General features: G+C 35.7%; 1 protein-coding gene across 1 annotated transcript in view; it reads right to left on the reverse strand.

Annotated features, from left to right (window-relative positions):
• The window catches only part of USH2A (usherin), an 809,712-nt gene that overhangs the window by 120,186 nt on the left and 672,256 nt on the right, over positions 1 to 17,270 (reverse strand). Inside the window, exons 58-59 of the mRNA XM_033195653.1 lie at positions 7,965 to 8,123; positions 6,225 to 6,387 (exon numbers count right to left, since the gene is read on the reverse strand). Coding sequence (XP_033051544.1) covers positions 6,225 to 6,387; positions 7,965 to 8,123 — 322 coding nt within the window. The remainder of the gene's footprint in view (positions 1 to 6,224; positions 6,388 to 7,964; positions 8,124 to 17,270) is intronic.

The following is a 17,270-nucleotide window of genomic DNA, read 5'->3' on the forward strand; positions in this document are numbered from 1 at the left end:
TATATTCACTATCTTCTCTTCACATAAAAATGGAAAATCAGGGAACACAGTGATTTGCCTAAGGTCACATAACTAGTAAGTGTTAGAGCCAGGCCCTGAAAGTCATATTTTCTGATTACAAATGCCACATTCTTTCCACTATATTACATCGCTTCTCTATTTACCCCCTAAACCTTTAGCAGCTCACATTGCCTCTGAATAAAAAACCTAAACTCCTTAGATCCAAAATCTATCATTAAGCTGATCTTCTAAATGTCCCCTACTAATAGCAATGACTCCAGTCAAACTGACCATTCCTTGAATCCTATGCTTACGTGTTGGAAATTTTTCTTGTTCTATTTATTTATTATTATTATTTTTTTATTTTTATTTTTTGAGACGGAGTCTCGCTGTGTCACCCAGGCTGGAGTGCAGTGGCGCAATCTCGGCTCACTGCAAGCTCCGCCTCCCGGGTTCCCGCCATTCTTCCACCTCAGCCTCCGAGTAGCTGGGACTACAGGCGCCCGCCACCGGTCCCGGCTAGTTTTTTGTATTTTTAGTAGAGACGGGGTTTCACCGTGTTAGCCAGGAGGGTCTCGATCTCCTGACCTCGTGATCTACCCGCCTCGGCCTCCCAAAGTGCTGGGATTACAGGCTTGAGCCACCGCGCCCGGCCAGTTCTATTTATTTTATTCACTTATGATGTCTTCACCATCAGGCCCTGCTTGTTAAAATCCCTATTTACCACAAGTGAAACTGAATAAAAGTCCTAAAATGAACCCGATGCACATGGGAATTTTGCATGAGTGACATTTCAAATCAGTGGATTATGAAATAATGTTGATGAACTAGTTAGCATTTTATAAGAAAATGAATTCTTATCTAATTTCCTATAACAATATTAATTCTATATTTAGAAATAAGGATTAGAGCCATAAAAGTGCTGGAAGAAATAATTAATGTGTTATTTTTAATATGATCACTAAAGGGAGACTTTCTTTAATGTGGAAAGAATATAGACAATAAGAAATAATCCAGTAGAAAATTAGTCTAAGAATTTATAATATATTATACACACCCCTCCCAAATAGAAGATCAATATTTTAAGTAAATGAACAATCTTACTATAATGATCAAAACTTGAATTAAAACAACAAAAATGTACCAGTTAAAATATTGAGCTGACAGATTTGGAAGATTGACCCTGTATTAAACCATCATTCCTAGCAAACTATCACAAGAAGAGAAAACCAAACACCGCATGTTCTCACTCATAGGTGGGAACTGAACAATGAGATCACTTGGACTCGGGAAGGGGAACATCACACACTGGGGCCTATCAGGGGGAGGGGGGAGGAGGGAGGGATTGCATTGGGGAGTTATACATGATATAAACGTTATGCACATGTACCCTAGAACTTAAAGTATAATAAAAAAATAAATAAATACAAAAATAAAAAATAAAAAAATAAAAGTTTTCAGAATTAGAAAGTCTTACATAAAATATTTGGAAGACAACTTAGGAATACTCAACAATTTTAAATGCACAAAAAGTTGACCCAGTACTTCTAGTACTAAGAATAATTCTCTGTATACTTACTGTAAGAATATTTATTAGAGAATTGCTGTGGTAACAAAAACTTGAAAATCACCTATCTTGCCATCACCAGGGTACTGGCTAAATAATATATGATACACATCCATATAACAGAATATTGATGAGTCATTAAAAGAAATTAGGTGTGTATGTGTGCAGAACAATATGGACAATATAAATCTTTTTATGAAGAAGAAAATACAAATAGAAAACATTAATGTTAATATATTAAAATTAATCATGTTACTTCTATTAGTGAAAATTATATATGCCATGAGTAAATCATAAGAATGAATAATAACCTTGGTAATCTTCTCTACTGTTAAAACATTTTTTCCAACAAATGTATTTCTCTTACAATTTAAATAGTCATTAAATCTTTATTTTATAAGGCCTAGTCTCAATAGCATGAACTTGATGAAGTGTTCCATGAATATTCTAGACAGAGAATTCTTCTCTAAATTTTCTGGTAAATATTTATTTTTTTCCAATATATATTTTATGCTTTCGTTTGTTTATTTAGCTTGTCTTCTATCTCCCACTGTAGTGAAGATCATTGATGAAAGGGCTTAGGTCTCATAGATCTTTGTGTCTCTCTCAGTAGATATGTACATGTATGGACAGATGGATGTCTGTCTTCTGTCTATCTGTATCCATCTATACAAATATTCATATCTATATCCATCTTTCTACCCAATACAAATTGAATTACATCAAAATTCCTTTGCCTTTGATTCATTGCTCATCTTTTCTTAGTTACCTCAATCAGCTTAATTATCCATTTTATAAATTGTTTTCACTTTCCTACTTTGAAAACCTTTTCATATCAAACAGTCTTCAAAACGATTTCAGATTTTATCCTTTAAAATATTACTAAATACTCAGAAGGAAGTGCCATCATTTGTTTCTATTTGCACAGTGTTTACAGGGTGTTTGTATATAGTTTTGTCCTTCAATGTACATTGATCAAATCTTTTTATTTAAAGAGAAAGCTCATGAGAATAATAAACCCCATGAAATTTGGTTTCTGTTAAAATTAAAGCTCCTAATGGGAGGAGATTATTTTATTACATGTTTTGTAAAGTCTCAATTTAATGTGTTTGATGGATTTTGTAGATGGAAGTGATGAGATTTTTGCCACTTGCAAGATTACAGATATAAAATAAAGGGGGAATACTGAAGAATCACTATTATACAAGCCAAACTCATTGAGAGGAGGAAGCAGATGTCCAAGATAGTCTTGTCTACATGTGGTCAACAAACAGATTGCAAAACACTAACTTAAATGTTTGTCTCTATTCTTTACAAAATTTTTTGTAGCAAATCTTTTGTTGTGACTTATATATAGTCAACAAAATAGCTTAAATTAACAGATAAACTAAGCAGAGGGAATCATATTAACAGCTTGTTCTTACTAGGTTACTTTGTTTTGTTTTTGAAATTATAGACATCTTCTATCTTTATTAGGGCAGACACTTTTTAATAGGATAATATTTAGGTTATTTTGTTTTGTTTTTGAAGTCATAAACATCTTCTGTCTTTATTAGGTCAGATATTTTTAATAGGATAATATCCAGAGGGAATATTTAAACAATAAAGGACAGTTACAGAAGAGAAAATGATTCAGGGGCTTGGTGAGAAAAGAGTGGCAAACATTTTCAAATGAGATTTACAAGTGGACTTCCTGCAAGTTAATAAAAATATCTGCATAGGCCAAACCCCATCTTTGGTTTGAGCTAAATGTACTTCCTTTGGTACTGATAGAAGAAAGAGAAGGCCAATGATGAAGTTGAAATTACATGCCATAACCTCCTCAGAAATACTGCAGGCTGGTGGCTATAACTATATAAAGGGCTCTGTGTTGTCTCAGAATGAAAAAGAACGATGTGTCTCCATTCTATTTCTGTCCTTACAAATTTCTGATTTTTTTTTTTTGCAGCTATCTAAGAAAAATTTGATATTGTTGTTGTCTAAGCACATTTAAACTTCAGCTGAAATAACTGCCAAGTGATTCATGCCTATGTAGGTGAATATAACGATTGTATCTGGAGCCCCAGTGCGCCATTTTCATTTCACTTTAAATAAAAAACAAAATGTATCTATGTCAGTCAGTGCCCTTCTGCTGTACTCAGAGGTATCAAACAGGCTACAATTATGATTGTGAAGTGATTGTGTCACATTGGAGGAAGGTTTATTGCTTTTGAGTCTGCTAGGCAGTAACACATTCTGTTTCATATTACTCTTTATATCATTGTTTGGCTGTGACTAGAATAATCAGATGCCATCAAATGCTGTCAAATTCAATTTACAGTATTTTTCATTGAAGCGGGCTTTCTGCATTATATTTCCTGTTTTCCCTCTCTATAGCTGCCATGGAATAGTCACTGTAATCACGAGCTTTATTTACAAAACTAACAGAGTGAAGCCACGTCCTGGTCTATAACAGATACTTTATTTCCGTTTATTCTGAATAGGAATTTGATGTGCTTTTCTCATGCAATTATCATTAAGTAGATGAAAGAAAACTATTTCAAGAGGGTGGGCATTTTAGAGCCTGCACTAATGTGCTTAGTGTAAAATGTAAATTCACATTAGCCATTTTTACGTGTTCATGTGTATTTGAATCAGAAATATTCTTCTTCAGATTAATGTTTGCTGAGAAGAAATTTGGCTTGCTCATTTTTGGTAATGTCATTTACATAACCAGAAACGCAATAATATTTTCTCCTTTTGTAATTTTTTCTATAAGTCCTTAGCTCATCACTGAAGACTGATCTGAATCAAAGGATTTCAATATCTACAGTTATAAGAGGAGCCTAAGTAAGTTTCACTAAGTTTCCAGGGCAGAGGAGCAAACAAGGGAAGGCCTGAGGCTGCTGGAGACACTAATAAAGGATGTTGAAGAGGTGCAGGGTATGAGGGTCTGAGAAGAAAGGTGTTCTGCTTTGTACACTCAAAGGAAATACATTGCTTTCAGAATGGGATTGGGTTTTTCAGTCTGCAAATCCTGTATGCCTACCAATGATTGTGTTTTCTGTCTTAAGTAGCAAGCCATCAGTTGACAGGTTATTTGCCCCCTTGGCTCTTTGCATTGTACTTTCTACTCACCTCCCTCTCACTTTCTCTATTTTTTCTCTTCTTCTCAACCTACCTACATCTCTCCCTCATGCTCCTCCTTTGCCTGCTCCTTCTCCTTCTCATTCATTATTTATTTAAATAATACATTAATTTTTTTTTTTTTTTTTTTTTTTTTTTTGAGGCGGAGTCTCGCTCTGTCTCCCGGACTGGAGTGCAGTGGCCGGATCTCAGCTCACTGCAAGCTCCGCCTCCCGGGTTTACGCCATTCTCCTGCCTCAGCCTCCGGAGTAGCTGGGACTACAGGCGCCCGCCGCCTCGCCCGGCTAGTTTTTTTGTATTTTTAGTAGAAACGGGGTTTCACCGTGTTCGCCAGGATGGTCTTGATCTCCTGACCTCGTGATCCGCCCGTCTCGGCCTCCCAAAGTGCTGGGATTACAGGCTTGAGCCACCGCGCCCGGCCAATAATACATTAATTTAAAGCAATGTTCATGTTGATCAGGTGAAGACTAGAGCAAAATATCCTTCAAACCAAAATGTTCATGGTCTATCTCTCTCTTCCACTATTTTCTCTCTCTCTCTCAATTTCTCTTTGTCTCTCTCTCTTTCTTCAATCTTTCTCTTCCTCTCTTCCCTATTCCCTCTTTTCTTTATTTTAGGTAGGTACACTCAATAAATTCTGCACATGATGGAACAAGCTGCTATAACACCATCTAACCAGTGGAGTGGAGGCTTATTAAGACAGAAGGAAAACTGGAGAGGAGAGCTCCTTTTTCTGCTTATGAAAAGCACCATCTTTGGAGGAGGAGAAAAACCTTTTTAATCTCTACATAATAAGTAATGAGAAATATTAGAATTCTTGTCTTGTATCTGGTTTCCTCTCTGGAAAGACTATGTTTTCTTGGTCAAGCAGTGGTCCCCAACCTTTTTGGCACCAGGGACTGGTTTTGTGGAAGACAATTTTTCCACACACTGGTGCAGTGCAGTTAGAGGGTAATAGTTTCAAGATGAAATTATTCCACCTCAGATCATCAGGCATTAGATTCTGACAAGGAAGGCACAACCTAGATCCTCCACATGCGCAGTTCACAATAGGGTTTGAACTTCTATGAGAAACTAATACCACCACTAATCTGACAGGAGGTGAAGCTCAGGTGGTAATGCTTGCTCACCGGTCACTCACCTGCTGTGTGGCCTGGTTCCTAATGGGCCACGGAGTCTGTGGCCTGGGGGTTAGGAACCCCTGCTTTAGAGGGCTGTTCTGTCCCATCACTAAACATAAGTCTATGTGGGCTATAAGGTCTCAGTTTTCAAACAGATCTCTATCCAAAATGTTATATGGTAGTTATGACTTTTTTCCTTGGTTAATTTGTAAAAGTTTGAGCACCAGTCTTAGTCCCCACTGTTAGGTGCTACAAACAAACAAACCAAACAAACAAACAAAAAACCCACAAAAACAAAACATGAATTCCCATTCATACTCTTATGGAAATATAAAACGCACTTGATTCTGCCGTGTTGGAGCATTACACATTCTTAAATAACTAAAAATAATAGTAACAGCCAATCTTACCTGTAAACAAAGTAGTTGATGATGATTCCATTTGGTTTTTCAGGTGGCATCCATTTAATCTGTATGCAAGCTGATCCCAGTGCCTTAAGAACAGGAGAATTAAGATCCATTGGGGCTGCTTCAGGTGTTTTGACAAACATCCTACTGCTAACTCCACAACTTCCTTGAAAATAAATTGAGGTTCTTCAGTAATTTTTCAAGCAAGGAAAAGAGCTACATATTCATATAGAAGGGTACTGATATCATGAAAATTATTTTTACCTGTGCTTTTGCATATATACTTGTACATGTGTTTCAGATTATGGGATGTGAACATTTAAATAGAAAATCATTTCTGGAAAACCCATTAATTAGCCACATATTTACATAGACATAAACAATAAGGCATATTCTTGTCTGAGCTCAAGTTTCTCTATTTATTGTAGTCATTCTAACCAGAAAGTGATAATGCACTTGAATTTCACAAGTGTTTGTGTGGCCTACACATCTTGTATGCTTTTAATAATATTTTATTTTGCCAATATTTTAAACTTATGGACATTATTCAAACACACAAGAATCAAACAATTTATTTGAAGGATATTGTACCTCCATTGCATAGTTTCAGGGACACGGAGATGCAGATGTTGACTTGCACTTAAATCAATAAAACATTAATTTAAAATTATTTTCATGTTTATCAGGTGAAGACAGATCAGAGAAAGCAATATCCCTCAAACAAAAATGCCATGGTCTATTTTTTAGAGAAAAGTGGACAAACCGACTAGCAATTTCTGATGAGTTCAGCATAGCAAAATTGCAGACTCATAATTTTAACCAACTCCATGAGAACTAGCACTGTGTGAAAAGAGAAATTCCTAAGGACATTCAATACAGGAGTTTTAACTGCACATCAAGTCTGATAAATTTCTTTAAGGTGAAGCAAAATGTTTTGTATATTAAGGTGAGTTACATACTTTATTTAGCAAATGAGTATTATATGTTATATAACACGTATGACGACATCACATATATCATGTTACATATGATATACACATCTATAATATATATAATATATCCATATCTGTTAATGTTTATACTTACTTTAAAAGAGATAAATAAAATAATGTATACCTCTCTTGATTCCCTGTTCTCCCGTCCTAAATCTCAGTTTATGTTTAGCTATTTATCCATTTGGAGAGATAAAGGAATTGGGGGAGGCTTTTCCTTAACACAACACAGATACATGAAAATTTCACTGACCACAGCCTAAACCATGAAACACAAGGTGATAGTTTGTATACATGAAGTAGGGTTCAAGGAAGCACTATAAAATATGCACGATTCATTTGGGTATAATTCAACTTTTAAATAACTTCTCACTTCCTCCTCCTGGATAAAATTTAAATAAAGCCAAGGTAAATATATTTTCTGTGAAATTTTTGGAATACTCATTTGTGTTTTATATTACCAGAGACTCCTTTATGTGAGCTAGGCGTTTTTCTTTCAAAGGGCCTTATAAAACAAGACTTTGCAAACCACCATTTTAATATATTTAAATATTCATGATTTAATGTGCAGAAATGCATAATGCTTCACTGGATACCAGACTGTGATTTTTCTGGGTAAACAGTCCACTACAAATAAGAAATGAAAAGTTAGTCTTTGTATTTGGGCTGAGAATCTATTCCTTTTTAATGAAATTTTTTAGTGAAATACTTTTTCATAAACACCCAGGGCAAATGTCTGAAAGACTTTCACCATTTTGACATGCTTGTATCCTTATCTCATACTGTGTGAATGGAGCCAAATTTTCCAGAAGGGTGGATTGGTGATGACCAACGGAGAAGGCCAGAGGTGTTACACTTCCATCATTGAGTAAGACATTGTACTCCACAGGAATTTTGGGGATGAGAATCCCTTTAAAGAGAGAGAGAGAGAACATAAACAAATTATATATATATATACACACACAGAATGGGCAACAAATGTTTGTCTCTTAAAAATAATGTCTATTTAAAATGTTGTAATTGAGGCCGGACATGGTGGCTCGTGCCTGTAATCCCAGCACTTTAGGAGGCCGAGGTGGGCAGATCATGACGTCAGGACATCAAGACCATCCTGGCCAACATGGTGAAACCCTGTCTATACTAAAAATACAGAAATTAGCCAGTCAGGGTGGTGTGTGCCTGTAATCCTAGCTACTTGGGAGGCTGAGGCAGGAGAATCGCTTGAACCCAGGAGACAGAGGTTGCAGTGAGCTGAGATCATGACACTGTACTCTAGCCTGGGTGACAGAGTGAGACTCCGTCTCAAAAAAAAAAAAAAAGTTGTAACTGAAAAATAAGTACTTCTTAATATAGCAATCAAAAGCTGCATAAAAGTTAAGTTGGGAAATATTAGACTGTGTATTCCAAAAGTAAGAAATGTGCATAATCGCGTAATCTATTTTGAAAAGTGTAATATTTCTATTTAAAGATATACTCTATTGGCAAATAAAAATGAAGGCACATTTCACTTAAAACATATAAGGCAATTATGTTGTCGTATATTTTTTCTAGGCTTACTTACTTTTAAAGTTCATAAAAAACAACACCGATTTTGCTTGTGACAATAATTTTTCTGTCAAGCATTGTGTATGCCTCCTATCTGATATGGATCCTTGACGTAACAGCCCATAAAATATCAAATCATGGTCTACCTAGAGAATTCCCAGTGCATTAATTATTGGGCCGGGACAGTTCACTGTCAGTAAGACTTATGGCCCTAAATACATAGAAAATTTGGGTTCAATTATTGCCATTTTTCACCATTCCTTCCTAAAGAAAGTAGGTCTTGTCAGTTTAGCCTCATCAAAATCTATTTATATAATTAAATGCTTGTTAAGTTTTCTTTGGTCATGAACAACAGGCATACTTTTTCAAGGACAGGATATGAGTTTTGAATGAAGAATATAATGGAATTTCCTATTACATTTTCTCCTTGATCTGAGAGTTTTTAACATTTATGAGTTTAGTTACTTACTTCTGTAGTACCTACATAAGTCTATCTTTACTCTAGAAACAGTGGAATCTACAGACAACATTACTGAGAAAGCACAGGACTCAATGACCTAAGAGAGATGAAGTCTAAGGAATGAAATGTGGTTTTGCTTTTTATAGATGTGGCCTGTATATTTACCGAGTGGAAGGGCTGGTAGAAACCAAAGATGCTCAGGATTTTGTGTAGGAGAGATGAAAAAGAGGTGTCTGAAGGAGATATTGATCATCTTCAAGAGTACTGATCAATTGCTTCCTCAGGAAAGGTGCTAGATTGCGTAAAATTTGGCAACCCAGACTGAGAATGTTTATTTTAAATTTAGAGCATGATGGCTAAACTATCTGGTACATTTATTCTAGTAGCTTAAACTACTAACATTCTATCATTGATTCCTAAATTCTTATTTCTAGCTTTCTATCTTTCCTGTATTACAGCTTTGTATTTTTAACAGCCTACTAGGCATTTCTACATGGATATTCCTCAGAGGCTATAATCTCAACAAGTCTAAAACAGAACTAGCTATATTTTCCACTCCCAAGCCTGTTTTTTTCCCTAGGTTTCCTCTTTTGGTAAGTCATAATACCATCTTCCCATTTTCCTAGGATGGAAATCTTAGAGTAAGACTTTTAGAGTGGATCCTGCCTTCTTCACTCCCAAACTCAAGTGACTACTAAATTTCATCAATTATTTCTTTGAGAAATTTGGGCTTTATATATAATCAGCAACAAGGAGACTTTGCAGGTAAAAACAAGAAAATGAGAGTCTATCTATATTTTAGAATGATAGCACTGTTGGGAAGTGAATAGTGGCTTAAAAACATGAGAGACAAGACATAGGGAAACCAGTTTGAAAGTCTTTACAATGCCTGCAGAAGTAGTACGAACATGAAGAGTCATTTTATTGCATCCCTCTGTTATGCCAGGCAGCATGTATTATCTCATTTAATACTACTAGAATGCCAACTGTATAAATTAGGACTTTGTTTTCTCCAGTGTGGTTCCACTGCCTAGACTTTAGCACAAAGTAGCAGCTCAATAAATGTTAGTTGATTGAATGAATGAACGAACCCTTAAGACAATACTGCATGATAAATACTACTGTTTTTTAAGATGAGAAAACTAAAACTCAGATAAGTTAAATAACTTCTTTCAGATTGCACACTGATTAATTGGAGAAGCTAGGACTTGAACTTAGGCCCATCTGACAGCAACACTTATATCACTATACTTATGCTTTTCCTTGATAATGGAATCTTAGAGTAGGACACCTGGGGGAAAAATGACAAGATAGGTTTGAGAAAACATGTACAGTAAGGCAGAGTCATTCTTGGAGACTGTTCGGAAGCAAGGAAACAAATGATGGGTAAGTAAGAATTATTACTGATGGAACAAGCATATTATAGGTAGAAATTTAAAGTTCTGCAGACCAAGTATCCCAACCTGAAATACACCTGCCCTGGAGATTTATGGGCTCATATCAAAGTATATTCAAATACAGGAACAATCATAGTACCGTAGGTCCTCGAATAATGTTGTTTTGTTCAACATTGTTTCATTAATATTGATGAGGAAAAAAATTGATTCCCAGCTGCAGCCACTGTCTGTGTGAAATTTACATGTTCTCCCCATGTCTGCGTGGGTTTTTTATGAGTACTCTGGTTTTTTCCCATATCCTAAAGATGTTCTCATTAAATTAATTGGTGTTTGAATGGTCCTAGTCTGAGTGAGTGTGGGGGTGTGTGTGTGTTCCCTGTGACGGAATGGCCTTGAGCTGCGTGGTTAGGCCCTGGTCACCCCTACCCTGAACTGGAAAAAGTGTGTCAGAAAATGAATGAATGAATGAATAGTTGTAAAGTAAAGATTCATTAAGTGTGTTACTATCATATAGATGCATAATAATAAACAATGCTGTACAAAAGCCTTCCGTGGGCTTGCCCTATTTGTGATTGCTTTTTACTAATGCATGGTGGTAAGGGGAGTTTCTTCTAATTTCTGCTCAAAAACATTTCTCCCTATGGCTGTTGTCACTCGCTGATTTGCCAAAACTTAGGTTAAAAATGATCTTGTTTCTGTTAATCTTTCTTAAATGTATGTATAGCTCATATTTATTTCAGTTTAATATTAGAAGTGTTTTGGTCTTTCTTTGATGATGCTCAGTTTGGTGATGTTTTCGTGACCAGAAATATGCTTTGCAACTTAAATCTTGCTTATGTCAAGTAGCCTAAGCTTAAATTGGTTTCCTTATACATCTTTTCACTCAAAGTTGAAGTTTCCAAGAACCTATCAGTGACATTAAGGACTTACTGTACCTCTTTTTGGAATATCGCTTTGATGTGGAAAATTTGGGAAACATATATTTCCCTGTTTGAGGAAGGGGAACCAGCAGAATCCCGTTTCTTTGTTCACTAAAATTGGGTGTGAGTTTTTCTTTCTAAAAGTTCAAGATTAGAAAATTATATGTATGGTGAATGATTAGAACTTTTGCTAGCCAATTGTAGAGTTGAAGACTCTGTAACAGTCACCTCAGAATGAACCAACTGTAGGACAGAAGAAAATGTTTATGCTGATGTGCCAGTGTGCTGAACAACTGTTCATACTGTAACCAAAGGACAATGTAATTTTAGTCTCTCGCTATTGCTTTAAAATGAACTCAGTGTATATTTTCTACCCTAGACATGGGATGAAAAGTTGGCCTGACCCATGACACTTCCACTTAGTTTCAGGTAATAAAGAGTTCTATACTATTTTTCTCCATAAAGAAACAGGAAAAGATGCCATAACAAAAATTAAATGCCTAAAAAATAACTTTTTCTCTTTACTGGTATGGTGAATACACATAAGAGGCCTATTTAAAGGCTATTCTTCCAGTCCTAATTCACCATTCCATGACAAAACTGGCAGTTGTTACTCAACAACACTGTAATAATTAAAATGAAATTTGAGAGTTGGATAAGGAGAATTGATTATAGAGACCATCTGAGACTCAGTTCATTAATGGATGAGAAAAATTTAACTACTGTGCCAGAGGTAAAATAAAGAGTAATGTAATCAGGCTTCTTCCTCTCTGCAAAGAATATTTTTTGGAGCGTGTTGCTTGAGGTAGTAAGAGAGATTGAAGAAGGAATTGGGGACCCTCTCAGTTTGCAATTTGACCTTCATCAGGAAGATATGCTTATGGAAATTTCCATCCAGAGTATCCTGGAATGACAAAGCGTTCCATATCACATTTTGGGCATTTCTCCCTATTGTTACCCTGCCATAGCAGTAAAACAGGGAGTAATAAAAGCTGTTGTCTGAAACCACAGGGTTTTTTTGTTTTTGTTTTTGTTTTTGTTTTTCTTTTGAGATGAAGTCTTGCTCTTTCGCCAGGCTGGAGTGCAGTGGCGCGATCTTGGTTCACTGAAACCTCTGCCTCGCGGTGAACCCACATATTTATGATAAAATGAAGACGGGAAGAATTGCCGGGACCTTGAACCTGTTACTGGGCTTAGTTTTCTTCAGATCTTCCTAATATCCTGAAATATAACAGTGTTATCACTCTTTAGCCAATGAGATTAGTAGAAAATGTTTTCCCAAACGATAAATCGTATAATGTATTATTTTTTGGATGAAGACAAACACTGGAATACAATGGCAAATTTACATGAATTTTTAAGATAAAAAGCAAGACGTTAAAGAAATTGCAAGCTAATGATGATTGCTTCAGGCTCTGTTTTCAGACCACCTGGGATTGCATGTTCATCCTGTCTTCTTTGTTCCTAGGACAGTTCTCACAGAAAAGTTTGACAAACACACACTCATAAAAAACATGCCATCATTCTTGTTGAACTAGACAAACCACAGAGTGGTGTCAGACTGATCAAATCCTTCTTCTGCCCTTATTTCCCAAGCGACCACTGCCAAATTAACTAACCTCTATGAATGTTGTCTCTTCATGTGTAAAATGATGATACTAATAGCTACCTCATAGAGAGTTGTGAGGATTAAATTAGAAAATAACTGTAATCCTTTTAATGTATTCTCATAACATAGAAAGTACTTAATAAATGGTCAACATCTCTACAAAATAAAATGGAACAAAATGAAATACAGAACAAAAAACAGCTATGGCACTGTTTTCATGTGCCCTCAAACACTTTTGAATCCATCTTTCAAATAAAGTTGCTATTCCAACTACACATAAATGTTACATTCATTCAAGTTAATGTCTTTGTAACACTATTTTGTTATCTGGTTTTATTTTTTTATGTGTACTTGGATAAGATCAAATTGCATTCCTATGAAAATATTGTATTATTCATTCTTAGCAGTAATTTGGAGTGGCATTCCCTCGAATTCATCTGAGGTTGTTTTACTTTATGTCTTCAGTCTGTACCTACTGTTCTGCTTCCAGGCCTTGCATCCTTCAAGAAGAAACTTTTGTTGTAAAAACGACAGGACTCCCAGGGGATGAGAGAACAAAACTGTGCTTCTACCGCATGTCAAATATAAACATAATCTTAATCCAGATTTAAACACGGCTAGCCAAACCATGAGCGTAGAAAATGTATTTTTCACCTCTTCGTTAATCAGAAATAAATGTCCTTTACATATACCTATGAGGTGCTGAAACAGAAAATGTTCCTCTAAGCCGTGAACACGTCAAACACTGACATGCATTTAGGAAAGAGAGCCCCCTCCACTGTCATAATTTACAGGACTGTGACATGAAAGTCTCTTGTGTTCCTACAAACCCTATACCATCTGCAATGAGTCTGAAACGACTGAGCCTCCTGGTATTCTGATGACTAAATGAAATGAAATGGGCATATTTGTTAAAGTCAGCTGGGAAGCCACACGACTTGGTTAGTTCCCGAGTTCATAAATTTATGTCAGAGCAAGAGGAGCAGTAGAAGCTCAGGTGAACCAATTTACCCTAAGTGCAAATGGCAGTTTTGTTATTTGGTGTCAAAGTTACCAGTCGCACAATGACAAGCTGCCATAACACATTTTCTTGTTCACTAAAGAACAAGGATTTCGTTGGTTAATATTCCTTGCAATGCTCCTTTTCATAATTTACAACAACTAGATGCTGATAGGTTATTTAACATTTATGAAGTTAAGATGTAATCAGAAAAACCCTGATTATCTTTACAAATAAAAAAGTTAAATTATTCAACTTTTTTTTTTCTCCATGGCTTCGTTTCACAGCAGGTGCATACTTTACAATGGGACAAGTCAATCAATAATCCTTTTTTAAATCTTTTTTTAGGAGCTGGAACAGGAAAAATTCTAAGAGGAAAAACTATTAATTCAGTTTGATAGAGGCAGTTGTTTCACAACACTTGGTTGCACTTAACATGGTGCCTTTAACAAATCGAGCTAAATTCTGCACTATATAGGTAGGGGCATCTTGATTAGGCCTTTTGGGGGAACAGAAGTAAAACAGGACCCTCTTGAACTCATTCATACCAACTGTATGGAAATTTAACATTGGTTGTATAATACTTATCATTTATGTCTTTTCTACCTTACTAGATGGTAGGGTCCCTGACAAGAGGGACAGTGTCTCTTTCCTCTTTGTAACTTTTAGGGTGTCCAGCACCATGTTTTGCCCCTGAATGGGGCTCAGAAATCATTTCCATGTTAGTTACACGAATAGAGGAATCAATTTACCCAAAGGCAAATGAATTACATCCCATGAAGTTTTGAGCCACAAATAAAATGATTCTATTGAGTTACTGGGTGGACTGATCTTGAATTACATTGTCTTCATTCATACTTCCTATATATAAAGCAAAAATCAGTGTTTTAGCAGTAGAACTCATGAAAAATCATTTGCTTTAGGCACTGTTTAGGTGGAAAAATATCGAGAAAATATAGAATAGTAGTTTTGAGTCCCACTTGGACTCAGACCCATGGTAGGTCAGCCCTGCTCTGACACCTACTTAAAGAATAACCTAGAGAAAATAGCTTGGAGTGTCTAAATTGACCTTTTTCATTAGTAAAATGAGAAAAACAATAGGACAAACTACATTAAGTTATTATGAACACTAAATGAGATATTTGTTAATCTCTTAGCAAAATGCCTAGCATATATTAAAACTCAATAATGAAAGATACATTTTTAAATATCCAAAATAAAATGCAAACCATTGAAGTGAGTTTTACATTTTCTTCTGAAATTCACCACTCCTCGTCATTTGGTTATTGCACTTATAAGTTAAGAAAAGTGAAACAACTGTCAATGTTGAATCATCCCAATTAATGTAATGTGAATCCTTTAGAAAGCTAATGTAAATTTTGACTTTAAATGAATAGTATCCGATATAATACACTGCAGCTGATGAGTTAACTGAATGCCAAGATGTCTAATGTCCATAAACAGACCATATTATGGCTAGGTAACCTTTAATCAAAATGATAAATAAAAACATTTATATTTTTTTTTTTTTTTTTTTTTTTTTTTTTTTTTTTTTTTTTGAGACGGAGTCTCGCTCTGTCGCCCAGACTGGAGTGCAGTGGCCGGATCTCAGCTCACTGCAAGCTCTGCCTCCCGGGTTTACGCCATTCTCCTGCCTCAGCCTCCCAAGTAGCTGGGACTACAGGCACCTGCCACCACGCCCGGCTAGTTTTTTGTATTTTTTAGTAGAGACGGGGTTTCACTGTGTTACCAGGATGGTCTCGATCTCCTGACCTCGTGATCCGCCCGTCTCGGCCTCCCAAAGTGCTGGGATTACAGGCTTGAGCCACCGCGCCCGGCCAAACATTTATATTTCTAAAGCAATATTAATAAAAATTATTTCTCAGTGAATTGTTGCTAATTCCTTCTTTAATGGAGTAAGATATTAATGTTAAAGGAAAAGCACCAGTATTTCAATATTGTGTGTTAAACCTAAATGACTCACCATCCTTAGTGAGAAAAAGTATGTGTTTAATGCAATGGCATTGTTAATTAGAACATGATTAAGGGCTAGAACAGTTCAAAATACAGTCATCATCTTGATAAATTAGAAACACTCATTATTACCTTCAGAGTTTAAATAATTTTGAATGTTTAGATTCCTAAACAGCAGGGTTATCTATCTCCATTTTTATTCTGAGTAAACCATTTACGTTCCATGAAGCATTTGCTATTTAATTTTCCATAATTTTTAACCTATTAAGGTAACATATATCCTTTGTTTGCTTTAATACAAATGCTCTCTTTAATATGAATACAAAAGTCCTGATCCAATGTTGAGAGCTGGTAAAAGGTGAGAGGGACTGTTTAGGAATAAACTAACGTGGTTTATATTACATGAAGGTTCAAACAATAATGGAGTTGTACCATGCCATCTCATTTACTTCATGTAACAATATAAGGTAGGCATTTAATATCCCCTTGTACAGATGAGAAACCTGAACTTGGGAAACATTATGCAGCTTGCCCAAGGCCAGAGGACAACAAAATAGTGGAGCCCATTCCGTGTTAGAAAACAATATGTCCTTTTCTGAAAGGTGAAAAAAATTGCACATCCATAAGACAAGAGGCAGTCTTTGGAAAATACATGTATGTGCTCTGTTTGTCATTAAAGAAGAAATATCTCTCTGTCTCTCTGCCTCTCTCTCTTTGTGTGTGCGTGTCTGTTTAAGTTAATGTAGATGAAGGATGACTTTAAGAGAAAATCAAATGTTTGAATAATTTTAAATGGCAGGATAGCCACAATTTACATTTGACTGCATAATAGATGTGGAGGCTCGCTCACCATTGTGTTCCTCCATTAATTCAGTAAAATTTTTATAAGGATATGCTGTTTGTATGTCACCTGATTTAGAGGTTCAAATGATACTCAAAAGGCTAGAGATCTTGATTTTCTAGAGCTTGGAGTGTTTTGGCAATGTTACTACTGACATTTATCAAGAAAGAATAAGGTAAAGCGGATATTTACCAAGACTTTAAAATAGAATTTGGATGATCACTTTACAGCAATTTGAGAAGTGACTCTCTTCCTCTCCCACCTAACTAAAATCTTCCTGCACCTGGAATCTGGTTTTAAGTCATGTCTAT

The sequence above is a fragment of the Trachypithecus francoisi genome, unplaced genomic scaffold, assembly GCF_009764315.1.
Source record: "Trachypithecus francoisi isolate TF-2019V2 unplaced genomic scaffold, Tfra_2.0 Lachesis_group5, whole genome shotgun sequence".
Classification (NCBI taxonomy): Eukaryota; Metazoa; Chordata; class Mammalia; order Primates; family Cercopithecidae; genus Trachypithecus; species Trachypithecus francoisi.